At 47.5% G+C, this 25,287-nt stretch overlaps 1 protein-coding gene across 11 annotated transcripts; it reads right to left on the minus strand.

Moving 5' to 3' along the window:
- Positions 1–1,297: 1,297 nt before the first annotated feature.
- Positions 1,298–23,361, minus strand: USP28 (ubiquitin specific peptidase 28). Of its 11 annotated transcripts, none has more exons than XM_048968417.1 (26): positions 23,288–23,361; positions 20,043–20,117; positions 19,057–19,189; positions 17,623–17,716; positions 17,280–17,442; positions 16,319–16,405; positions 15,204–15,341; positions 14,759–14,832; positions 14,159–14,235; positions 13,614–13,762; positions 11,831–11,958; positions 11,606–11,701; positions 10,325–10,519; positions 9,747–9,961; positions 9,399–9,469; positions 8,851–9,079; positions 7,486–7,719; positions 6,509–6,648; positions 6,161–6,346; positions 5,378–5,473; positions 4,287–4,465; positions 4,115–4,193; positions 3,765–3,844; positions 3,268–3,391; positions 2,635–2,833; positions 1,298–2,452 (listed from the first exon to the last, which is right to left on the minus strand). In XM_048968417.1, exons 2-26 carry the CDS (start codon positions 20,094–20,096, stop codon positions 2,277–2,279), a joined length of 3,396 nt encoding a protein of 1,131 aa, XP_048824374.1. In that variant the 5' UTR covers positions 20,097–20,117; positions 23,288–23,361; the 3' UTR covers positions 1,298–2,276. The 11 variants fall into 11 exon arrangements, with proteins under 11 accessions (XP_048824374.1, XP_048824371.1, XP_048824370.1 ...); XM_048968414.1 differs by lacking the exon at positions 23,288–23,361 and adding an exon at positions 23,183–23,286 and having other exon boundaries at positions 2,635–2,830; XM_048968413.1 differs by lacking the exon at positions 23,288–23,361 and adding an exon at positions 23,183–23,286.
- Between the last annotated feature and the right edge of the window lie 1,926 nt (positions 23,362–25,287).

A 25,287-nucleotide genomic window follows, 5' to 3' on the forward strand; every position in this document is an offset into this window, starting at 1 on the left:
TGCTCATTACAACCAGCACTGCACCAAGAAGTCCCACGAACATCTGCTTTCAATTTGTCCAAAAACACCCACAAGTATTTCTCTCCTTTCCTCCTCAGCTGCTGAAAAGAATCTGCATTTTCTCAGCACAATGACAGAAGGTAAAGGCTCCATTATAATGTAGGACCACGTTAGCAGCTCAATATGCAATTAAATGTTTCATTTCCCCAATTAATGGGGAAAATACTCAGAGATTTTGGCTGCTGAAAACATGGATTTTTGCCTCCTCTTTACTAACTCAATGTGAATGCACTATTTCCTACTGCTTGCTTTGGAAATCAGATCCCCTCCCTCCAAAACAGCACCAGCTAACAGAGGGCGACTTGCAACACGACTGAAAAAGGAGACTTCAGGAGAAACCAGCAAGCACTGATAACCAGCAGAGGCATTTTCTCAGCACCATGTGAAGGAATATAGGACAAAGGAGGGGAAGCAGAGCTCCCTGCAGCTCCAGGGGAAGCACAGCCCTCCCCAGCACCAGCCAGCACGCCGTTATCTGCAGACACAGCAGGGCTGGGCTGGTGGCCTTCAGTTACAGCAGCACTGAACATGAACCCTTGGTCACACTGCTCAATCTGAATAGCAGAAACAGAGAACGGTGAGATAGAAAACCAGACAGAACTGTAACCCAGAGTGCAGCTCAGTGTCCCTGCTGTAGTTAAAGAGCCCTTCAGATCGGCACCAGCACAGAGGAGGCTCAGTCAGATGCATCACAACCTGTGCTCCCACTGTGGCATGCGTTGGCTAATGGAAGCATCAGCCACAGACCAGACGAGCTGCAGTGCACACATGAGCCTATTTCACCCCAGGGCACAGCATGACCTGGCTGCTCTGTGTGTCACAACGACGTTAAGGCACTGCTGTACACTTCATTGGAATTCCTGCCTTCTCAGGGCTGAGCTGAAGCTGTCAGGTCTGAAGAGCAAACGAAACTCTGTGGTCACAATCACTGCACTCAACTCTTCCTCTGTCAAAGCATACAGAAGTCCCCCATGCTGTCCCAACAGCAGCAGGAGAGAACTTTGAGCTCCCAAGCACTTCACTGCTATTGCAGACACCAATTGGAGCTGTCAACCACAGCACTGCAGAGCTACCAATGCTCACACCTGGAGCTCCATTCAAGGACAGACATTCCTGCATTGCTTTGCCAATGGATTTCTTGTCCTCTGCTTCTGCTTCTTTCTGCTGAAGCCAAGAGGAACCCTGAAGGTGTAACAACAGAGGGAGAAGAAAACAAATAACACAAAAACACACAGAGGGAACTTTTTCATTCTAACATAGAACAAATGCTTTTATTGCACTTTTAGAAAAACTGCATAGTCCTAACAGGCTTCCTCTTCCACCTACTCAGAATGTTTGGTTTAAACAACTGTCAATGTTCAAACACAATCATAGGCTGCCCGCAAAAGGAACTCCAAACGAGGCATAATTTATTTCTTACAGGAAGTTAATTAAAAAGAAAAAGAGGCTGATTCTAGGCCTTGCAGTTACCATCACTTATCTAGCACTGAATCTCCACCACAGATGTGATGGAAGTTCACTTTCCAACCCAGGAGGGTAACACACTCTGGGGGTTGTGCCCTGAACCAGCCAGCTAACACCACAGCACCCATAAAGCCTCCAGCTCTGTCCTGTCTCCTGTCACTGCCATTATTTGATTTTGCCTTTCTCAGAGGAAGAATCCTTCTTTTCTTTTGCCAGTTAGAACACAAAAGGGAAATGCTTGTTTAACTTAAGCTGCACGTGTGACTACACGCAACACACAGAGTGAGCGCTGCCGTTCCTCTCAGACAGAAGTTTGGCAAGACCTGAATATATAATGCAGCTAATAATTTAGGAAGATGTAAACGTGTCTGATGGATCAACGACAGCCAATAGTGCTCACCAGACATACCAAACTGTTCCTCTGTTGATGTCATTGCCATGGATGTGTGCTTGCTGGGCAGCGTACGAAGTTGCCACAATAGAAAAAGTGTCCTGGCCTGGTCCTAGGAAAACAAGCCAGGTGGAACTGCCAGGTACCTACTGTGCCATATTAGTACAGTGGTTCATGTCCTTTGCATTCTCACTTAACATCTTATCTCAAAAGTGCAATATTGCTTTTCATTCGCTCCTATTTACAAAGCACACAGGTCTCAACACGAAATCACCTCTTCCCTCTCTGAACTCCTCCTGGCGGGAGGACGCTGCGCACGGATGCTTCACAGTGTGCCACTCCGAGGTGCCAGCTCTGCCATCTACTTCACAGTCACAGTCGAGGCGTCATGGATGGACTCCATCACCGCTGCAAAGCGGCTGCAGAGGTCGTATGGGGAGTTGGGACGGATCTTTGGGGGCTCCTTCAGCACCACCACCTCCGTGGAGCCGTCGAGCAGGCGGGGGAGCAGCTCGCCCAGCCTGATCTGCAGGCTTGCTGCAGGAGGAGGAGGATATAATCAATGTGCTGAAAAATGTGCTACAATACTGATTTCAAGACCTTAAGAAGGTGTTTTAAGCAGTCCCTTCGTTCCCTTCTAGTTAAGACCTAGACACAGCCCTCAGAGCACAACAACAGCATGGATAAGGTAATGCAGGTGGCCATTCACCATTCCCTACCGTCCATGTCTTCTCGTCCCAGATAGGAGCACCAGCGGTTTCTCATGACCTCAATGGCATCCATGTCTTCTCTGGAGATGTCAAAGTTGTTAATGAGGTGCATACAGGGGATGATCAGCTCATTCAGGATGCTAATGCCCTCTGCCACATGAGCTTCCTCACAGCTTACAAATAGAGCCGATGCCACCTCATTCAGCTTCTAGGAGAGGAGAGAGAATCTGAGAAAGACCTTTAGGAAGCAACCACGGTCTTCTGAGAATCAGCATGCTGGAAAAGGCACAGAGCTCAGTTCCTTTCCATGGACAGCTGTGCAGCACAAAGTCAAACAGAACCAGGTGCTGGGCTCTGCTAGGTTCTGGAGAAGCAACTACTGTTAGTCAAAGCAATCATACTTCAGAAAACAAACTGATAAATACATATATATTTGTGTACATATTAACAAATTGTTATATAAATATACAGCACATACACAGCTTACTCATAATTGTGGTTCTCATATCTGCTTTACCAAATCTCCTCGAGAGCCACAAACATTTTTTCACTGAATTATTCTACATCTCCGTGATGATCCCCAGGCTGCTCTCACCCCTCCACAGCCCTCCCAAATGGCTTGAGAGCTCCTCCTTTACACACCAAGAGACACTTTCTTCTATACAAGGTGATCAGTGATTCATTCACTCCTCTGTTGGCTCCCTTCTTCAGCAGGGCGGTGTTGCTTTGGTAGGCATAGATCAGGTAGGTCAGGGACTCCTTGTACCTACAAGAAGAGAGCCAGCTGTCGAGCCTGCAAGCTCTGGGTCTCCAAAAAGGGCTTAAACCCACTACAATGCCTAATTTAAGACAGTTTAGTTTTAGTATAGCAGTTCACAGGGCCAAAAAGTGATGGCAATTGTACAGCTTCACTGGGAGAAGGACGAGGGGATGCTAAGGACAGACAGCTAGCTGGTGTACTCAGCATAACCAGGGTTGGCTCTGCATTCAAGGAAGGGCAACCAGCGAGTCAGGAATAAACTATATTGGCCTCTATCACAAGGCTGAAAGAAGGTCTGAAAGAAGTAATTCTTCCAAAAGAGCCTCTACTTCTAGGCTGTAGCTTATCTTGAATAAAGTCACCATTAAAATATACTTACTTTCTATTCTGGTACAGCTCCAACCCTGTAAGCAGGTAAACAGACACCTTCCGAAAAAGACTGTAGTCTTCGTGCCATTTCTGTTGAGGAAGAAAGCAGTGTCAGTTTCACCTCCAACACTTTTCACACTCCTTCACAACTCACAAGTCTATTTGATTTGACCTTTTTGAGTTTAAAATTCTCTCAGAAGCCACAAACTGACTCAGTCAACTGCACTCTATCCCTTAGAGTCCAGCTAATTCCCTTCTGCTTTCTGTGCTGGCACTGCTCTGAACCACATTCCCAGTTTCCCACACACTGCTTTGGAAAGCATGAGCTCTGACTGCAAGAAGGCCAAAGGTGGCACTTACCTTGTACTCCTCCATATTGACCTCATCAGGACCGATCTCTTTCAGTTTATCTCGTGCTACCTTCATAATGCTAATTGACCTGCCCCGCATAAGAAGAGATGAGAAAATGAGATGGACGGCCTCAGCTGCTTCCAGATGAGAAAAACTTCATCTTGGAGCCCACAGCACAAACCTTTCATCGTAGCTGAGGTTTTTGTCTGCAAACTGCTCGAGGAGGGTCCGTTCCACAATCTGCTGGGGAGCATCGTTTTGAAGGAAGTAAACGAGCACGTGTTGCAACCGGGCATCGTTCTGAGGGGTTGGGGTCTCTTTGGAAAGGAGATAAAGTCTGGAGTACTCCTCGTGGAATGCCTGGCAAGAAAGCACACACACTGAGGCGTCCACCCTTTCACCAGTCTGAATTCTGCAGCGGCTGATGCAGTGCTTAGAACTGCCCCAAAATGATGGGGAGCCCACAGGAGAGCTAAGCTCTGCTGCTCAGCTGTGCTCTGCTGGTGAATAGCAGCCCATGAGCATCGGGAACGATGCATTCCAAGGCAGAAGCACATGCATCAAACATGCGGTTTTCTGAAGCATCCAGGTATCTGAATGGCTTCCTGAGAGAGTGGGATATATAAAACAGGTTTGGTAATCCTCTTGCAAACGAAAGAGTTGTAAAAATCAACTGCAGTCATCTTATATCTGTGAGCATATTGCCCTTTATATTCCTGTAGATAGAGAACACAGGGGGTTTCTCCCCGTGCTGTATTTTTAATTAAATCTACCTGCTGGTAAAACCTAACACCAGAGCCAACACTGGGCAGCTTGTGTTGCTGCAGATTCCCCTATTCCATGCATTCTTTTCATGAAGACACCTTTTACAAGAGAAGATATCATGAGCATGCACATTCCAGAGCACAGCAAATTTCACGAGCGCTCGTTTCCTGACCAAGGACGTGCAACAGATGCTGAAAGACAAAGAGAACCTCCTTTTTAAACCCAGACCAAGAGAATTACCAACACTGAAAGAAAAAGGAGTACAAACAGCAAATAGCCTTCTGGGGGAAGGCAGTTCTTACAAGCTCCAAGACTTGCTTGGGATGCGAGGACATGGCGTTATGCAAGCACACACACCACTGCAGGACAGAAAAGCCATTATCTAGAAAAACAACTGCATGGACCCTTCCTTTCACTTGCTTGTATGTCTTTCTACATAGCACAGATCCTTCATTCTGTGAACACAGATTTCCATGCTTGTGGAAATGAAGCAAAGGAGCAGGATACCTTAACGAGCCCCGCTTCAGACCCATCACGATCAAAGGTCTGGCGGGCTTTTGCAATAGCCAGGATGACACCTTGCATGGCTGGACTCAGCATCACCTACCATGGAAAGCAGGAAAAGAAACACAAACAAGAACGAGGAAAACAGTAACAGACAGGAAAAGAAGAGAAAACATGGTGAAGAGAGGAAAGAACTTTGAATTTTGAACATGAAAAACACTAGCCATATCCCCTCTGCCTCCCATTCAGTTTTCCCAAGCAACACAAGAGAGCAGTGCATGTGGCAGAGGAATTAATTGTGCTGAGTTCATACAGGCATGCATTAAACATACTCAAGCAGTACCCATCTCTATATTCCTATAAGTGAACTCCACTTCTAGAATGCTGCTGGGTGTGTGTGAAGTTAACCAGGTTGGACAAACCAGGAGCTGGGATACTGTGAGTTACACTGCGAGTGCTCCATCCCTTTGACATATATGGGACAAAGCTCTGAAGGCAGTAAGGAGGTTTGTAAATACATCCAGGACCAATTCTGATACAGAAAGAAGACCTGCAGGAACACTGAGCAGATCTAATGACTGAATGCTTCTACAGAGCTGCTCCTCTGATGGCATTTAGGAAAGAAGCTGCTAAACAAATTGGCCTGACCACTTCCACAGGGGGAAAAATTTACTTTGAAAACAGCACTTTTTCCATGACAGACAAGTGAGGAACGCTTGCAATCAACCACTACAAAGTTAGAGGTTAGTGATGGACAGCAATTAGTGCCTGCGCTGGGAGCTGTACCTCCTCATTATATCCATCTGCATCAGATCTAACAGGAACCTTCCCCACACTGGGGATTTCCACTTCTGAGATCTGTGAGCTACTTTGGGCAGCAGGCTCTGTTTCTTTAGCATCCTGAGGCTGTTCTGCCTGAGCTGTAAAGGCTGTTTCTCCCAGTTGGGCCTTCGTTGGATCTACCTCCTCTGTCTGTGGCCGAGAAGAAAAACAAAAGCAAAACAGAGGAAAGCAGAAGGGGGCTGAGATAAACGTGGTACAGCTACAGAACCACAAAGAAATGAAAAAAGCCAGGGTTCCTTTGAGAAGAATAACACACAGACAGCAGCTGGCTGCTCCCTGGCTGTTCCTCACCTCGCAGAGCGCTGCCTCCACGCCGTTCTTTTCGTAGACATGGGCTGCATTGGCAATAGCTTTGGCAGTCTGCTCCTTTGCAATCATGGCATGCTCTGAGGACAGAGAGCGCAGGCTCTGCTCGTGGGCTGCAGATGGATCTGTCAGGGCAGAGATACGGTGTGAGCCAGCAGAACTGCAGGGCTTGGTCCAAACGCACAGAGGGCAAAAGGTGAATAGAAGTGCATGAGGGCGAAGCAGCTCTCCCGCACCTCCTAAGCACGCACAGCAACTTCTTCATCTGTCAACAGCACTCCACAATCATTCCCATTAGAAGTTATCACCCACCTTGTTATAAACCTGCTTATGCGGCCCTTAATGAGATGGAGCCATCCACCAGAAGTGCACATTCTTAGGAATTATGGCTCAAGATAAAGTAATGGCTTCATTAACATCTTAAACTGCTGCACCACCAGACGACGTGATACAAGATGCTAATTTAACACTACGTCTCAGTCTGGAGTGAGCTTGCTGCTCAGTTCCATCAAAACACAGGGTCATAATGAGCATTTGCTCTCCATTACGTCTTCTTTCCCTGTCTTGTTCTAAAATGTTTTGGAGCACTTCTGTGCATGGCTGAACAGCTGCTACATCCATCCCACACGAACCTGTTCCATCACGAAACCTTTTCAGAGGCTGTGGCACACGCCGGATTGCCAAATGATGCTTTCCCACTCGAGAGAGCAGCATTTAAACATTCTCCACTCTATATTTCTATTAATAAAAAATGCCTGGAAGCAAAATGAGTTTAGCTCACTGCCACGAAATGAATGGAAAAGAGCGTTTCTGTCGACAAGCCTGGAAACACAAATGTGCAAAAACAGGAGAACAGCCTTTTGTATTGGCAGGACGCAGCCCCCACCAGCACCTCTGCTACTTCAACAGCCCCTTAGATACCCAAAAATTAAACAAGGCTCCACAGCAGCAGTCTTTCTGACCATTAATTTCAGCACAGCTTGCAAAATCAGACGCGGCATCACCTAGCCCCGACTCAGGAGACAGCTCTTGAGATTCAGAAGCAGTTGAAGGAATCTTGCAAGACTGCTCTTCCTCCCACTCCTCTGCCTCCTGCTCCAGCCGCCAGTTGTCCTCCTGGATGTAACGCCTCAGCTCTGGGGGCAAAGCTTCCACCTCCTTCTGGAACTGCCCGACCTCTGCGCCGTCACCTTCACCTGGAACAAGGTCAGAAACGTGGCTGTACTCCAAGGCTGTCCGTGCAGAGTGCAGCAATCAAGCTGCCTGCAGCCCCAATGGTCATAGTATGGCTTGAGACATCCTATCTACAGCATCACGTAAAAGCAAGGAGCCATGTAGGCTCCCAAGCCTGAATTACCTGCTGGCTTCAATCCCCTTTACTTCCAGATCTGAAATAACACAAAACCCAACCACAAGTCTTACAATCATGCAAAGCAAATGACAGTTCCCTCCACCAGAGCCATCTTTCCTTGTGCACCCATTGTAAAAGAAAGCATTTTTTTAAAGCAACAGAAATTGTATTAAATAGAAGAAAAAATAATCTGTGGGTTCACTCCAGAAGCAGACCTATCACAAAAGAACAGCTCCCAAATTCTCATCAGCAATGTTTAGCAATGAACAAAACAACAGTCCCCTATTGTTTGCTGCTATTGATTACATCAAAATGAACCACGCATGAAATTATTAGGTTCTTCTACAGCTGCTGGCCATGCATAGTGCCACGTGCACAATAATTCATCCACATAACTATTTATATGCTGGCAGTGCAAACAGGCTTGCAAGGCTAAGCCACCATCACCAATAATTCATCTCATGTAACAGAGAAGGCTGTGTAACCAAAGACCCATGTGGGTTCAGTGTGATGATATCACTAAGGATTAAGTCAGATAGGAGGCAAAAAGAGAGCTTGAATACACAGTGTTGTATTAGTACACTTCTCTCTTCAGTTTTCCCCTTTTTCTCTATTAGAGACTCAGAAAAGAACAAACTACTTCATGGACATATTGGGTGAACTGCCTTCTAAGCATCTGCTCGCTGCCTGGCCAGCTCCTACAACAAGAGGGCTGAATCTGTGGCAGCAAATCCAGAGATTACACTGAGCTATCTGTCCAAAACACTGCAGCCTGATGTGACCAGGACAAGCTGGCTGTGTTCCACAGATGGTCCTTTCTCCTGTCAGCACCCAAGCTGCAGTCCTCCTCCTGCTGCTCTATTTCTGCATCTGCAGACAGGGGTAATGCTATACCCCACAGACACTGAGGGACTCGGTAACGATGCATGTTAGGGAGAACATAATGCACCAGTCAAAACAGCTTTAGTTCCCCTACCTGCAACAACGTGGGATGCCTTATCACTTATGTACATCAGGCAGTAAGCACTGGCATTCCTCAGGCCACCAAATGAATCTCTCTCCAGCTCTTCCCACGATGATTCTGTCACTGAGATGTCATTGTATTTCAGCCAGCTTTTCCGAGGCTGGTTGTATATGAAGGCCCAGTAGTGACCAGCATTTGCTTGCCCTTCATGCACCAAGACAGCGTGCAAGTGATAGGGAACCTGCAAGTTCACATGGACAGAGCTGTCAGACTCACTTTCAGTAAAGGGAGTTGTCTGATCTTCATGAAGAAGCTGTAAAATACATTCGCAGCCATTGCTTTGGTGCTAGAACTGATTCATACATTCCATTTACTGATGAGTAAGAGCTGGCTTTTAAGTGAAACAGCAACATTAGGATTTGCTTTTAAAAAATGTGATTTATTGTAACACTGGGATCTTTTCAAAATACAGCAAAGTGGGTAACTTGAACTGACAACTAACAAGACCCAGTATTGGCATCATCTGTCCAATACTGACTGCATGAAGTGGCATCTCCTACCTGCTGGAGGTGAGGGTCACTGTACATTTCATCAATGGACAGGCTGACTCTGGCAATGGACTCCTTCAGATCTGCCAAGGACACCATGAATTAAAAAACATACCTAGAAATGCCAAGAAAGCTTGAAGCCAGACAGTAACTACTGAATGCACTGAACCAATACATGATTATTTGATGGTAGATCTAAGCCCGGTGGATTTACCATCTACCTCAAAACATACAAAAGAGTCATTTTCAGATGAGCAGAAAGACCTGAGGGCACAGCTCAGGATGCATTCAGCCAAAGCAACAGAGGGGGATTCGGGCTGGCAATAAACACAAAAATCACAACCAACATTTAGGGCCGACCTCGCACATCTTGCTCAATCTCATTCCTCCATCGCTGCAAACATGCTGTAACCAGGTTCATCTCTTCCTCAGAAACCACGTGAGGAGCAGGGCAGTCCAACATCTCTGCTGGTGGAGCAGAAGGCTGCAGAGGTGTGCTCAGTTGTTGCTGTGTTGAAGAATTTGCCAATAGGACAGCTTCATCTTCAGGCTTACCATCCTTTCCATCCAGCATGCTGCAAAGCAAAAGCCAAGTGTAAGCCAAGTATGCTGAGCAGGCTCGTGATCATCCAATACTGAAGGAATGTGACAGTTAATGAAAGAGAAAAAATAGGAAAAGGTACATAATTCAACTCAGGATCATTGCTCATCCATAGGAACATGGCAACAATGCTGGAAAAGGAAAAATAAAACGAAGCAACCAGAAAAACCAGCAGACTACTTGCAGTGATAGACCAAACTAAATGAAAAGTAGCCACTAACTGCTCATATATCACAACTACCCACATCAGTAATTGACTTTCAGAACTCAAACCAGTAGCACTTAGATGAAAGTTAACATATTCTCCAACAAATGGTTCTTATTTCCATTTACCAACCTGTCAGGCTGTGAAGGTGTGCCCAGAATGAGCGACTCGCCCTGGGACTGCCTGTCCACCACCTGAGAGTCCTCAGTAGAAGATACACATGCAGAGGACACAGCACCAGCAGGCTTTGTAGTGATGAACTCCAGAACGTATTGCAGCATGTCAGGCAGTGGGAAGCGTGCTGGGCCAGAGCCGTACTTCATGTACCTGCAATGCCAGAGCAAAACATTCCATTCATGAAGGAATAGAGCTGTTTGGTTCAACCTGAGACAAACAACAAACAGGCAACTACGTATCTGGTTCTGACACTCCTTATTTATGCCTGTTTGGGAAATAAATATGGTATCAGATAACCCCAGGACACATTTCCTCACGGAACATTCCTAAAGCTGCCATTCTGGGATCCCACCATGAACTACTGACATATTTCTCAACCATTTCTATTCATATAATAAAAGCCAGTGCTGCTTCTTTTTTGACAGATAGCCTTAGTACCAAAATATTCCTTCACTTTGTGTGAAGGTGGAATAACTCATCACTTACCTAAGGCAAGTTAATCCTTGCACATACCATTTCCTATGTGTACAAACAAAAAATGAATGAAAATGAAACCCCAATAACACAGCTCCACTATAACAACATATCCAGACTTGGTTCAAAACACAAAAACTTGGACCCTGCAACCACATGGTTCCCATGCACACACACTCGTGTCCCACAGGCATGCAGCTCTTCTGCTGTTCTGAAGGCTTTGCAGTGACAAGAGGAGCCTTGTGCTGCAAAAACCTCTCTCCAAGCCTCACCTTTCCTCCAAGGAGAAGCACACCTTGCACACCCACAGCTTGCACACCCTCATGAGCAAAGGGAAAGAGAGGAAGCCTTGGTGCCCTGCAGTGGCCAAAACATTGGCATGCCATCAGCTGCTCTTTGGTCACAGACCCAAAACACAGCACAGCCAGTTGCTAGGAAGGACACAAGCTCCATCCCAGCCAGACCAGCACAACGCCACGCAGGGACCCAACACTCCACCTTCCTTACAGGTTGCCCAAGGAGGCTGTGGATGCCCCATCCCTGCAGGCATTCAAGGCCAGGCTGGATGTGGCTCTGGGCAGCCTGGGCTGGTGGCTGGTGACCCTGCACACAGCAGGGGTTGGAACCAGATGATCATTGAGGTCCTCTTCAACCCAGGGCATTCTGTGATTCTAGGATTCCAGTGCTCACTTCTGTCTTGCTGTTTAAGAGAAACCATTTCCAAACTCCCACACAAGAATAAAGCTGTAGCTGACTGCTCACCTTTCCAGTTTCTGTTGCAGAATCAGCATTTTCTCCTTCAATTTCTTCATTTCTTCTCTCTTAGTCTGGATGAGCTCTTTGCTGCAGTAGAGGTACCTAAACAGACAACGCAGAGCCTCACCGTGGGGAATCTATTTACTTCTCAGATCCGTGGTCTTCCATAAGCACTTCAGAATCCATCCTTGCTCACCAGCTTTCAACATGCTGTACAAGAGAGTAACTCACCTGTCCATATAAATGGTCTGAGGGAATTCCAGCTTGGTGTGGATTTTCTCTGGCTGTCCCAGGGATTGGTTGAACTCAAATCGGGAGAGTTCAAAGGTCAGCACTGGAGGGAGTTTGGTGAACCAGCGCTGCAACAGAAGCAGAAACGCCCCCGAGGGGACCTGTTTTAAGATGACTGCTCAGCATCACATCTCAGACCCATCCTAAACATCTGTCTTTCAATACTGGATGTATGTTGTGTGCATGGAGTGACTAGGCAGAAAACTGCACTACATGAGATTAGGTTTTCTGTTTCCATCTTATGCTTCTACCACTAAGCAGCCTCCAAACTGCTTTCAGAAAGTTCATTTTCATTGCCTGACACATCCAAATCCACAGCTTGCTAACTGAGGTTTACAAAACTTACAGACACTGCATCAATTCTGCATGTTAGAGCCTCCAACAGATAGCCATTCTCCAACATACATCACATGCAATGATGAGTAACAAGACAGGAGTCCTCAAGCAGCGCCTTATTCCTTATCCTCTCTGCTTATGAACCATTCAAATGAGGAGATTCAGACAAGAAATCCACTTCCCATACATTTAATAGACTGTTGCAAAGAGCCACACAGAAAGATTTGTGGTTGAATTTCTCCTTCCTCTGCCTTTCTGGGCTCACAGCATTTCAAGCATCCCCAGGTGCATCCACCTACCTGACACAGCACTGTGCACACCATTCCCTGCCAGATTCCTTGTGAACACACTCAGGGCATTTTCCTTTGCATGATTCATGTCTCACGTCCTGCCATAGCGAATCTGCCCCACACCCAAGTGCCACAGCATATTTTAGATCTAAGATATTTACAGTGGAGGTGAACTGGGGTTTTTGAAACGCTTTTTAAAGCAGCTAGCAGAGGGGAAGCCTCACCTTCAGAACAAGGCAACATAAAAACAGAGAAGGGAAGATTTTACACCTATTACCTAGGGAAAAGTAAGTTCTAGTTAACCCCACTGACGCTTTGATGCACTCACTCATACAACAAAATGCACCTTCTCCTCTATGCCCCTATCATGCAGCCTTCCTAGGAAGTAACAGCACATTTTCCACATGTTTCCACAGAATAAAAATACTTTTCTCAGTCCCTTCTAAGCCAGACACCTCTGTGCTTTTCTCAAAACAACCTTCAGCTGCTCTTAATACACACAGGATGCTGAATGCAATGACACAGCTTTCTACTTTGCTGCATTTACAAGTAGTTTATGACTGATTTGTGATTTGTGGGTTTAAAGAAGAAAAAAAAAACAAAGAAAAGGTAAATTAAATAAATCAGCACAGTCAGAAGATAAGAGTGAAAATGAGAAGAAGAACACACATTGTAATAGGGAGAAAGATACAAATTCCAAATGGCATACCATAGAGATAAGCACTGTACTTTTACCCTCCGAAAATAAGGAGGCAGTGGTTCTCCCCCTACTCAGGTACAGGTAGGCTTCAACAGAAAGAGAGAGACTTTATCACACTTGCATCAGAAGCATACGTTTACCTTTTCATTTTAACACAAATCCCTTGAATTGGTTATACAGGACAACACACCTTTACACACAAGCAGACTCAGCATCTCACCGCTGCCGTGCAGCGACGTGAGACCCCAGGCAGCCAGAAAACATCGTCGTATTCAATGAGAGACTGGTTGTAATTGCCATGTACAGTCAGCACACTACACTGAGACACACCTGTGCTACACAGTGAGTTGTTCTTTAGAAAGCAACCGAAAGCTCAACAACAAAACTTCCAACTAACCTCCTGTACATATTTCACTGACTGAGTTGCTGTCTCCTCATCCATCTCTCCCTCCACCATGGCTCCTTCCAAGCACTCATTCAAGTTTCGATAACCATTTACCTGAAGGGGATACTGACCAAAGGTTTCGATCTTGGAAAAAGTATTGCCTGAATGATGAAAACGATACAAAACCCATGAACTAACTTCAGTGAGCAAAAAAACTCCGATTAACACAAGAGCTTGTTGCAAACACCGGGTTAGATGCACGACATGAAGTGCTCATAGCTCTCTATGCACGTCTCTCAGGGCAAGCCTCCTCCCAAACGAGTGCTTTCAAATACATGAGCACTTATGAGAATTAAAGGTTTTCAGAAGTCACGTTATATAAATGTTAAAGACAATTCTATAAGGAAAGAAGACTATTGGCTGGTTTACTGTAACACACTGAAAATCCAGGCAATTCCAACAAGAGTGTGCAACAAAACCATGCATCAGGACTGATGTGCTGTACGTCAAAGCACCCAAAGGACTTAAAAAGTGGGTCTACCAAAACCTTCACTCACCCTCGTGGACACCCTCAGTCAAGAAAGTCCCATAGAAAAGTTGGACCATTGGATTTTCAGATTTGTCCCCAGGGCTTCTGTTTCAGAAAGAAAAAGCACAGAACTCATCTGCAGGTCACAAGAAAAAAGCCCAAATTCATCATCCAACCCTCAGCTTGGAAATCATTCTATGATCAAAAGCAGCATTTTTATCACAGCACAGAACACAGGAGAAGCTTGTCATCTGTTCTCATACTCAAAAGCACACTATAATTCTTACATTGGCAAGAAAGAAAATGACACGCAGGCATTGTCCCATGGAAACACGGCTCCATAAGGACACCACCATTTGTTTACACCAGTCTGTAGAGCTTCCCCAGAGCTGATGTGCTCTGCAGGCCATACTGGCCATGAATACAGTCCTACACTTAGGCAAGAGACGTAGATCCAACACTTTATAAGCACACTTCAGGCTGAAGGGGATTGCCATCAGCCAGCAAGCAAGTTTTTCTCACACATGGACAATGTTTCCTCAAAGCCTTCTCCTATGCTAAGCAGTCACATCTAAAACCTGTTTCTCCTCAGTGACAGGTCAAACTCCTGGTATCTTAAAAAACTCACTTGACATTCACAGTGAGCTGGAATGCATCTTCCAGCCAATCCAGCAGCTTGTGTGTAAACTCGCTCACATCTTGCTGCAAGAGAGACAGAAGTCGAGGGTCAAACACACAGAGCAGAAAGTGGTTTCACACTGCTGGTCTCACAAACCAGCTCTAATAAAATCCAGTTGGTACCATCCACCTGAAAGAAGGGCAAAACCCCAGTTTCACCAGTAATGAACATCCTGTTCACATGCAGATAAGAGGAAATGAACTGCCCAGCTGGCATGGGGCACAGCAGCATTGTGTTGGCTGCTCAGTGACCAAGCTTGTACCCACACAACCCAGAGCCAGCTGTCTGCCTGCTGCCAAACACATCAAGAAATGGAAACAAGAGGATGAAACCACACAGGATTTCTCTGTTATCAAGTGCTGGTTTGAGGAAAGGCTCTCTAACGTGGTTTTACCTGCTGTTCCTCGGTTGATTTAAAAGCATCCCTTAAAAGTTCCAGTGCTGCAGAAGGGTCCACAAACTTCCGACGTGTTCCCAGCATTAAAGCAAACAGACACTGGAGTTCTTGCATGAATGCAATGTTTCTTTTTCCCTGCAACACAAAAAGAAGACAAACCCTCCCTGCACTGTAAACCAAGAGCTGCAGAACACCAGGTGCACATACCTTAACAGCCAAGCTAACAACCATGGGAAGAGCTGACATGAAAAAGGATAAAAGCAGAAGGACATGTGGTGCTGCTGAGAAGCAATGTGATCTTCCAAGGGATGCATGGGAGGAAAAAAATAACTTTGAGGTGCCCAAAGGGCTAAAACATAAAGCAAAAACCCAGTGAGCTTATCAGCTTATTCTGTCTGTGCACTGGGCTGTTTTTACTAAGAGCACACACAAAAGCAAGTACACCAAAGTCTCCTAAATGGGAGAACAGAACAGCATAACAAGCAGAAGATAATTCTATGTATCACATTTCTTTTGTAAGCACCTTCTGCTGACCTTTCTCAGAAGGCACTGGGGTTGGATGCACCCTCACACTGACTCATAGAATCACAGAATGCCCTGGGTTGAAGAGGACCTCAATGCTCATCCAGTTCCAACCCCTGCTGTGTGCAGGTCACCAACCAGCAGCCCAGGCTGCCCAGAGCCACATCCAGCCTGGCCTTGAATGCCTGCAGGGATGGGGCATCCACAGCCTCCTTGGGCAACCTGTGCCAGTGCCTCACCACCCTCTGTGTGAAAACACTACACTCAATTGCTGACTCAAACACCAGTTCTTCTATGGGAATACAAACAGAATAACAACCTGCAGCTGCCAAATAAGCTTTATGTGGCAGGTTTCTCCTGCCCCTCGCTCAAAGGAAAGCTTTATGAGAATCACTCTGTTTGTTCTTCTTTCTAGTGATTCTCTCTTTAAAAAAAGTGCTTCCCAAACCTAAAGCAGCTAGATGGCTTAGAAGTCATTAACATCTGGATAGAGGTGTGGGATAGCCTGTTCCCAATGTAATCTGCTCAAAGAAATAGCAAAGCAGGACAGCACAGGAGGGAAACCATAACTTTATGTGATGAAAACTCACAGTGCGCGTCCGACAGCTCTCAAGGACACTTGGTGGGAAGGAGTAGCTGAGCACCAACCTCCGGAACTGCGGCAGCTGGAAAAGAGACTGAAAGAAATGGAGAGAGAAATACTGATCAACACCTCCACGTTGCTGACTCGTTTCAGCCTGATGCACTCCACAGCCTTTTCTGCTCACTCCTCATTCTCCCTTGGCTTCAGGTCACTCAGACAGCACTTATGGAGTGAGCAGCCTGAGTGGCAGAGCAGCACAGCCCTACAGATGCCTCCCAAAGATCTCAACCTCCCATCCTTGGGCTATAAAACTGGCTTAGAAAAAAGCATTAGGAAGAGCACACAGGAGCAAGTGACACAGAGAAAGGAGCCCAACTGCAGCTACTTTACCTCCTCTCAAGAATGGGGAGCCAATGGATCAGCATTTATCTGCTGATGTAAAATGGTTACAAGAAGCAAACGTGCTCAGTTCCATTTACTGTTGTCTCTTCTCGTTTAGGTTATCACTGATAATACACACCACCGAGCTCTTATTAGTTCCAATGTCTGTGCCACTGTATCCCATTAAGCAGAACCTGATACCCCATGTATTATGGAGCTAACAATAACACCAGTATAATTACATCATCAGTTCCAATCAAGTTTCTGTCATTCAGTAAGCACTTGTACATCAGTGCACCAAAAAAACCCAACTGCATACATGCACACAGACTGCATGCATCCCTATCTTGTGATGCAAAGTCTCCACTTAAATGCTCTTTTTGGCACACGCTGAGAGGAAATCTTAATTATGTTAAATAAAAAAGAGCTCTTTTTTATCTCTGAGGACAGAGATATCTACCTCTCTATCTGAGGATAGGCACATCCACTCACTTACATGTCAGCACTCCCTCTTAAATGTTAAATTCTAACTGACATTTTGTCTCCATGACTGCAGCAGTGACAGAAGAACCTCGCCACCACGTTACCTGTATGACAGCACTAAACCAGCACGTGTTGCCAATGTTCTTCATCCCAACAGGCCAATCTCCCACTCTTTTCCAGTCGCTCTGTTTGGAATTCTCTCCCCAGACTTCACAGCGTTTCCTTTTGGAGCGATTTTTGTTCTCGGGAGAATGGACCTCCTGTGGTCTGTCACAAGACAGGAAGGACAGTGAGAAATCCCACCTCACAAAGATTCCCTTGGCAATGCAGCCCAGCCACGAGCAGGATGCCAGCACAGAGCTGTCAGGCAGTACCTGGCACTACAGACAACATAAATCCCATCCAATTCCTAAAATGTTTCAGCTCTGAACCCACAGCTCCACCAACCTTTCAGCAGCATGAGCTTTTGGTGATTCCAGCTGTCTGTAGGCAACAGCTGAGTGGATGTCTCCTTTCTTTTCTGGGTCAAATGCAGCACCACCTGGAGGCAGGACAGCATTCTGATCAGTCTTCCATCACGAGTAGGGAAACGTTTTCTCTAAAAAGAACTTCTACAAAACATTACACTTTGCCAGTGTGATTTTTTGACATGATAAAAGAAAGATTTTCTAGCAAAAAAAAATAAGAATTAAATACAAATTCTGTTAGCTTGGATCACACTGTAAAATCAAAGCTCCCATTAAGTGCACTTGATTAGGATCATGCAGCCACGTAAAGGCCAGATTTCCTTACACCCCAATTCAGAGCTCATGGGAACGCTCCAAACCTGTTGAAATAATGAATCAGGAACACCAGCTGCTGCTTGTATTTGCTATGCCTTGACACCAGTGGTGATAACTGACACTGTTTTAAGAAATAAAGGGTTTTCATTTAATACAATCTGCACATTTACATACAGTCAGCTTCCTTCAGTTGTTTCAGGATGCTCAGCTAACTGAGCCACTTCATTTACTGGCTACAGAGGAGAGGGGAAAGGAAAATAAGCAGTTCTGGAACAGACAGAAGCCTTAGACAATAGAACAAAGTGCAGCTGCACTGCTCTAGGTGTAACTTCTAAGCTCCCAGCACAGATCTTTGGCATCAGCAATGTGTCCAGAGGCAAATTTGCTTGGGGAAGTTTCAGTTAATAGAAATGTACCAAACTGCCAGCCTACTTTCGCCAATAACTGTAACAATTACAGAAACAATTTTTTGCATAACCTAACCACCAGTTCAAATAGCATTTCCTTCTACATTTTCATGAGAATACTTCAAAGGAAACTCAATCCACCTGCTCTGCCAGCACAGAAAGAAAAGTAAGCCTTGATGGAAATTTGCTTCTCTATCTGCTCTCTCTGCTTTAGGAGTCTTCTGGGCTTTCTGTGCTAGCCAACTGGTTGTTTAGAACAAATACAGCTCAGCAGCACGACCTGCTACTGACAAACAGGACTACAACACTACTAAGTCACTTCTTTTCTGATTCAGCTCTCCTTCATCAAGAAACACTAAACACAGTCAGAATAAACCCTTCAGCCATACAGAAGCATGAAAGCTGCTTGAAGAGGGGCTCCACCCAATACGTCTATTTGACACAGGCTACTGATGTGCATTCTTGCTCCCCTTCCTTAAACTGGCACTTGGCTGACCCAAAGGTGAGCAGGTTCTAGGAAAGCCTTACCAACACCAAAGTGCTTTCTGCTAGTTTAGATCCCCATACTAACAAAATCAGTGCCAGGACAGGAACAGGAGGGATTCCCAGCAGAAGGAACAACATGGCCCTTTTCAGCTCGGGTGACACAATGAGCCTTCAGGAGACCCAATGTGAGCAGATGGGCCCCTTACCTTGAGGGGGCTCTTTGCCCACTGCACTGCCTTCCCAAGAGGATGGCTCTGCAGCAGCTGTGTTCTGAACAGGCTCCTGATCACGTTCCTCTGTGAGGACGATGAGTGCCTCCATCAGGTTTCCCTTAGCAGCCTAGCAGAAAGACAAGGAAAAAATCCATAGTTCCAGGGTTAATTTACCTGCATTTGTATGAAATTTAATGCATCCGTAGCAAACACGGGCACACTGGCTCCAACTTGGCTTCCTCTGGCCATTGGAGAAAGCTATCTATCTATTGGTGACAAATAGCATTAAAAACAGAAACAATAAAGGCTAAAATTTATCTGATGGAAAGCACTTTGCCTTCATCACTAGGACAATATAGACTCCATTATCTAATTTCTTTTCCCTCGCTAGAGATTCAAGTAGCTGTTGCTCTGCAGTGCATTAAAGTGCAACAGGGAAACTCCCAGGAACCAAACCCTACATGGATGGTGTGTGGGTATGGTGACACGACACAGCACAGGCTGTCTGAAGGACAGCAGAGTGCTAAGCATGGCTCTTCTTCAAAAGAAGAGCTCAAAGATGTCCGTTTTCTATCTCATTTTATACCGCAAAGTTAAGTGTTGAACTCCTTTCAGTCCATGTTTGTTACCATTTTGTGGGCATTACTTCCCAATGGAATACTGGAGAGTTTTCATAAGCAACTCTCTGTGTATACAAACAACACAACTCAGCTCTTGCCCATACATCTCAGGGCAATGGTGAGTGATGATTCTGCACTGATGTCATTGCAACCCATTTAACATTACAATTTCCAATATCAGAACACGCTGCATCGCCATCACAGGCCACACAGTGCCTTTCCTGCCTTCTTATCAGCCCATAAAAACACCTGCACACACCAACCCTGAGTTATGCTTTGGGAGAACCTGAACTTGCTTGATTTTGGGGACACCAGCAGCCTTCTTTCCAAAGGGCAGTGACAGCAAAAGCAAATACAAACCTTGAGAGCAGCGTGAAGGAAATCCGCATCCTGAATTCCTGTTATCTCCTTCATCTTGTTTAAAACCTGGTAATCCTGCAGTCAAGAAACAAAGAAAGGCTCCTGTTAAAAGGTGACCAAGACGACATCAACCCATCCCTGAAACATCTGCCAACCTCTCAACGGAGCATTTGTTCTTTCTTTCCTTTCCACTGACAGGTGGACATGAAAACTCACTCACACGTGCCAGACAGTACTGCCAACGTCAGTCTGAACACCACTCTTAGTTTCTGCTATTTCCAGGCTAGCTTTCAACCTGTTGCATGCTCAGGAGCATGCTGGCAGGCCCTGGCAGCCCTCTCCCCAAGCCCAGCATGTGCAGCAGGACATATAAGGCTCCCCGTGGGCTGCTGGGGGCTATTTTAAGCCTGGCTGCACATGCCACTTGTGCACGTCACCTCTCACTCACAATGAGGTGACAGAAGAAGGGCCCAAGAGGTTTCCACTGCTTTTCTTCCCCACCCCATGGAGCTCCAGGCTTGGACAGGTCCTCGCACAGCCAGCAATGCATTCTTGCCTGAGAAAACGTCTCTAATTGTTTTCTTAACAGATTTCTCTACGCTTTTATAGGCTTTAGGAAGTGGTCAAGTAAAAAGCAGCCTTGGTTTGGCCACCCAAAGTGCCCAGGGAGGGACACGAAGAAGCACTGGCCTCAGCTACAGAGCAGTGAAAGATATCATTGCCCAGAAGGTAACAAAGCTGAGGAACGCACTCAAGGTCATTAGAACCAGATCAGTGTCCAATGCTACAGAAGTCAATTTCCCCAAAGCTCTGCACTTTTTAAGGGCCCCCTGTGTCTGCATGCACATCCCCACCCTGGGGTGCTCCAGCTCAGCACCATGACAACTGCACAACAGCCTCAGGACAGGAATACTCACAGCACACCAATTACACCCTGCTGTTAATTTCCCACCTCCACGCTGTATTCTGGTTGCCTAACACCACCTAATGCTGCAGGGCACATCTTTCCATTGGAGAAGAACCCACACTGCAAAACCACATCACAACAGTGCAATCCAGAGGAGGACAGGGCGTGATTTTTTCGGGGCCTTTCCTTCTTCACCAAAAGAAGAACTCACAGAGGCAGCAGGAAACAGAAGAACTAATTACCAGCCCACAGCTCCACATCACCACCTAATAAATGATATGCAGGCCAGTTTCATTCATAAGAAACACGTGTGTCAACAGCAGAAGGCTGAACTGTGCAGCACACTGAGGCTGGGAATCACACTCTGCACCTCTAATTTGTGATGTCTGGAGGGGAACAGTTTTGGTTTTGGTCTGTCTGGTTGCTTTTTGGGGTTATGCTCTGTTGTCCTTTAAGACAAACTGGCCATTAGGGCTCAGAACAGCAGCAGTAGCTTAATGCCAGCTGCAAGTCCAAGAGCAAAAGAAAAGCAAAGAAACAGCAGTCACAACAGCAGTGCTATTGATGTTATAGAGTCTGGAAACTACAGACAAACCTGAAAAGTGGCTGGGAAGTAGGGAGGGAATGGAGATAATAATTAGAAGGCCAGCTAACGAGTGATAACAGCAGCAGCTCTGCTGCTTTCTTTCATACCCTACGAATCACAGCACACAGCAGTGGTTGGTTTGGAGGAGAAACTCAGAGCAGGGACAGATGCAAACATGGAGCATGAGTTCAAGGGGAACCAGGAGCAGCAGTGGGCAGGGCAGATGGGAGCCCATGACCTTCAGCCACAGCAGCTCAGCCATGCTTTATATCCAAGAGGGAAAATGGATGTGAAGAGGCCTCCAACCCTGCAGCAACAGCAGCACCTGCACTGCTGAAATAGAACCTTTTACAGACCCACAGCTTCCCACTGCCACACCAACACCTGTGCAAAACACACAACGATCCATGCCTCCTGCTGCACCTGAGAAAAGCTCCTGAAGGGCTCAAATATGCCCAAAGAATGAGCCCACGTCCCTGTGCACACCACAAACCTTTGCATGCTGCAGCCCTGTGCACGCTGTGTCCTTGCTGTGTCCCTGCACCTCCTGTATCCCTGTGCATTCTCTATCCCTGCGCATGCTGCATGTGTGCTGTGCCCCTGTGCACACTTTGCCTCTGTGCACAGTGCATCCCAGTGCAAGCTGTGTATGAGCTGCTTCCCTGTGCATGCTGTATCCCCGTGCATACTACACGTGTTGTGTCCCCGTGCACGCTGCCTGTGTGCTGTCTCCCTGTGCACTGTGTGAGCAGTGTCCCTATGCATGCTGTGTGTGTGCTGTCTCCGTGCACGCTGCATGTTTGCTGCGTCCCTGTGCATGCTGTGTCCCTGTGCATGCTGTGTGCTCTGCATGCATGTTGCCTGTGTGCTGTGTCCCTGTGTATGCTGTGTCTGTGTACACTGTGTCCCTATGCACGTTGCACCCCTACGCATGCTGTGTGTGCTGTATCCCAAAGCACGATGCCTGTGTGCTGTGTCCCTGTGCATGCTGAATCCTTATGCATGCTGTGCCCCTGTGCACGCTGCATGTTTTCTGTTTCTCTATGCATGCTGTGTGTTCTGTGTCCCTGGGCATGCTGTATCTCTATGCATGCTATGTCTCTGTGCACACTGTGTGTACTGTATCCCTCCCATGCACGTTGCCTGTGTGCTGTGTCCCTGGGCATGCTGTATCCCTATGCTGTATCCCACAGCATACACGGGGATGCAATGTGCATAGAGACACACAGTACACAGGCAACGTGCACGGGGATACAGCACACACAGCATGCACAGGGATACAGCATAGAGACACAGCACACGGGCAACTGCGTGCTGTGTCCCTATGCGTGCTGTGTGTGCCGTGTCCCCGTGCATGTCGTACCCCTACGCGTGCTGTACTCCCGTGCACACCGCATGCTTGCTGTCCCTGTGCACGCTGTGTCCCCATGCACGTTGCCCGTGCGCTGTGTCCCTGTGCACGCTGTGTCCCTGTGCACGCTGTATCCCCGCTCACGGCCCCGCACACCGCCGTGCTCACGCCGCAGCTCATCCCGCAGCCCCCCCCCCCCCGCACCCACCCGCCCGGCCTCGGGCCGCTCCTCCCGCCCCACTCTGACACCCCTGTGGGCCGCCTCGCCCCGCCTCCCCCCTCCGCCGCCCGCTCACCGCCTCGAGGCCGCCGCTCGCGGCCTGCAGCTCGGCCGTCATCCCTCCGGGCCGGACCCCCCCCAACCCCCCTCGCCGCGGGGCCGCGCCGCCCGCCCGCCTCACCGCCTCCCTGCCGCCCTGCTGCGCATGCGCCGTCCCGCGGCGGGGAGGGGCGGGGGGCGCGGCTGCTCCGTGCGCGCGGCGACCCCGGCGGTGATCCGGGAGCGAAGCGGTGCGGGGTTTTACGTGGAGGGATTTTGCGGGCTGTGCTTTCGTGGGTTTCATTAAAAGTTTCTTTCTGCTTGCTGTTTCGTGGCTTCCTGGAAACCCCTTTTGCAAATGCAGCTGAGATCCCTTCGTTGCTTTAATAAAAATAGATGTCCTAGGGCAAGGTGTGTGCAGGGGCGCGCTCACCGCTGTGGAGCAAAGTGCATGCAGTGCGCATCATGTGAGGACGGCCGGTGCAAGGAGCATGCAGTGCACATCACGTGAGACTTCCAGAGCAAGGTGCATGCAATGCACACTACATGAGCCCTGCAGAGTCAGCTGCATGCATTGCACATCACACAGGCTCTCTGCTGCAAGGTGCATGCAATGCACATCACACAGAACCTCTGCTGCAAGGTGCATGCAGCAATGCACATCACATGAGTAAGGGTGAATGCACGCCCTTGGGAACACAGGGACAGAGCTGCAGTGCTGGAGCCCTCTGCAGGGAGTCCCTGGTGTGAAGGTCCCAGTGAACACCGAAGCACCAAGTGCAGGGCAGGGAGCAGCATGGGAAGCAGGCTCAGAAATCCTCTGTTCTCACATAGAATAGCACAGAACTGTTCTGTTTGCAGAAGCAGCAGCATCTGCAAGTCACTCGCACGGAACTGCTGCAGTCCCATGCACAGCACCGCATCCCTTTGCTCAGCATGGAGCCCAAGCACTCTTAGTCTGCAGCATGGGGGTTCTCCCCTCAAAGATGTGGGAAGGATGAGGATCTGCAAGGCACGGTGACTCCGTGAGTCTGTTTTGAGGAGGAAATGCTTCTCCTCCCCAGTCACCACCATCCAAAGCAGTGGCACCAGGAGGCTCAGCAAGGAGGCAGAAGGCACCACATCGGGGCAGGGGTGCTCAGTGCAGATGAGAAGCACACAGGCCATCACGCAGGGCTCAGAGCGCTCTGATAAATCCTCATTTGTATGACTTCTGCTTGGGACGAGGCTGTGCCGCGGATGCCGATGCGAGATGAGATCTCATTTACAGTTTCCTGCTGGATTTCAGATGTGGAGCAGCTCATCACCAAGGCTGTCAGCAGCCCCGGCCCCGGCTGCACACGTAGGACATCACAGATGAGATTTCAGCGCCGCACATTGGCAATTTGATTCGGCCCAATGACCTGGCTGGGCTCAGCTCCCCCGGGGCTGAAGCAAAATTCCTTTTTTGCATCTGTGGAGGAACACTCAGGAACGTGTCACATGCAATTGCAGCTCCTCATTTCTCTGGCTGCCTCACAGTGCGGGTGCTTGGAACATCAGCAAAGGTATGGGAGGATCAGCATGGCCTCTTAAGGGTCATCTTGGCTCCAAGCATAAAAGAAAAAGCATTCAAGATGTATCTGGAGGGATGTTTTCAAAGGGAGAGGTAAAAACCTGTCAATTTCACATGTCTGCAGGGCTATTCATAGCAACAGAGCTGATATTATTGAGTTTGGAGTTTGCAGCATCCCCTTCAGCCCAGCAGCAGATCTGTGATGTTCCAACCTACTCCGATATCCCACAAAAACTGCTAAAATACGTCTCAGGTGCTGGCAAGTGTGATAAAACAGGGCTGTGTGGGCATGGTATTAATTACAGGAAATATGCTACATGAATTTAATGAATAACTGCAAGCACTGTAATTAGCTCTAATATTGCAGAAACGGAGTTCCTTCTCCCTGCTGAACTGAAATTGCATTCGGAGCAGCTGGAAACACAAAGTTTAGGGTAGAAAAAGTGTGTCCCATGGGTACCTGCTCAGCACCCCCCTACCCATCCTTAGCAGGAGAAGCAGAGAACGGGTCTGGGAGATGGACCAGATGACCTCTGAGCCGCCTTCCAACCCAAACGATTCCATGAGACGCCCTTTTCCTGCCCCCA

This window comes from Lagopus muta, chromosome 22 (genome assembly GCF_023343835.1).
Source record: "Lagopus muta isolate bLagMut1 chromosome 22, bLagMut1 primary, whole genome shotgun sequence".
Classification (NCBI taxonomy): Eukaryota; Metazoa; Chordata; class Aves; order Galliformes; family Phasianidae; genus Lagopus; species Lagopus muta.

What these genes read in the sequence shown, in the direction of transcription:
- USP28 (XM_048968413.1), bottom strand. Translation starts at nt 23,224, where the DNA reads ATGACGGCCGAGCTGCAGGCCGCGAGCGGCGGCCTCGAGGCG. An exon ending in GGGCAAAGAGCCCCCTCAAG is followed by an intron (nt 17,717 to 19,056) that starts GTAAGGGGCCCA and finishes TCCTGCCTCCAG; the next exon opens with GTGGTGCTGCATTTGACCCA. An exon ending in ATAGAAGAAAGTGTCTCTTG is followed by an intron (nt 2,834 to 3,267) that starts GTGTGTAAAGGA and finishes CTCCTCTCCTAG; the next exon opens with AAGCTGAATGAGGTGGCATC.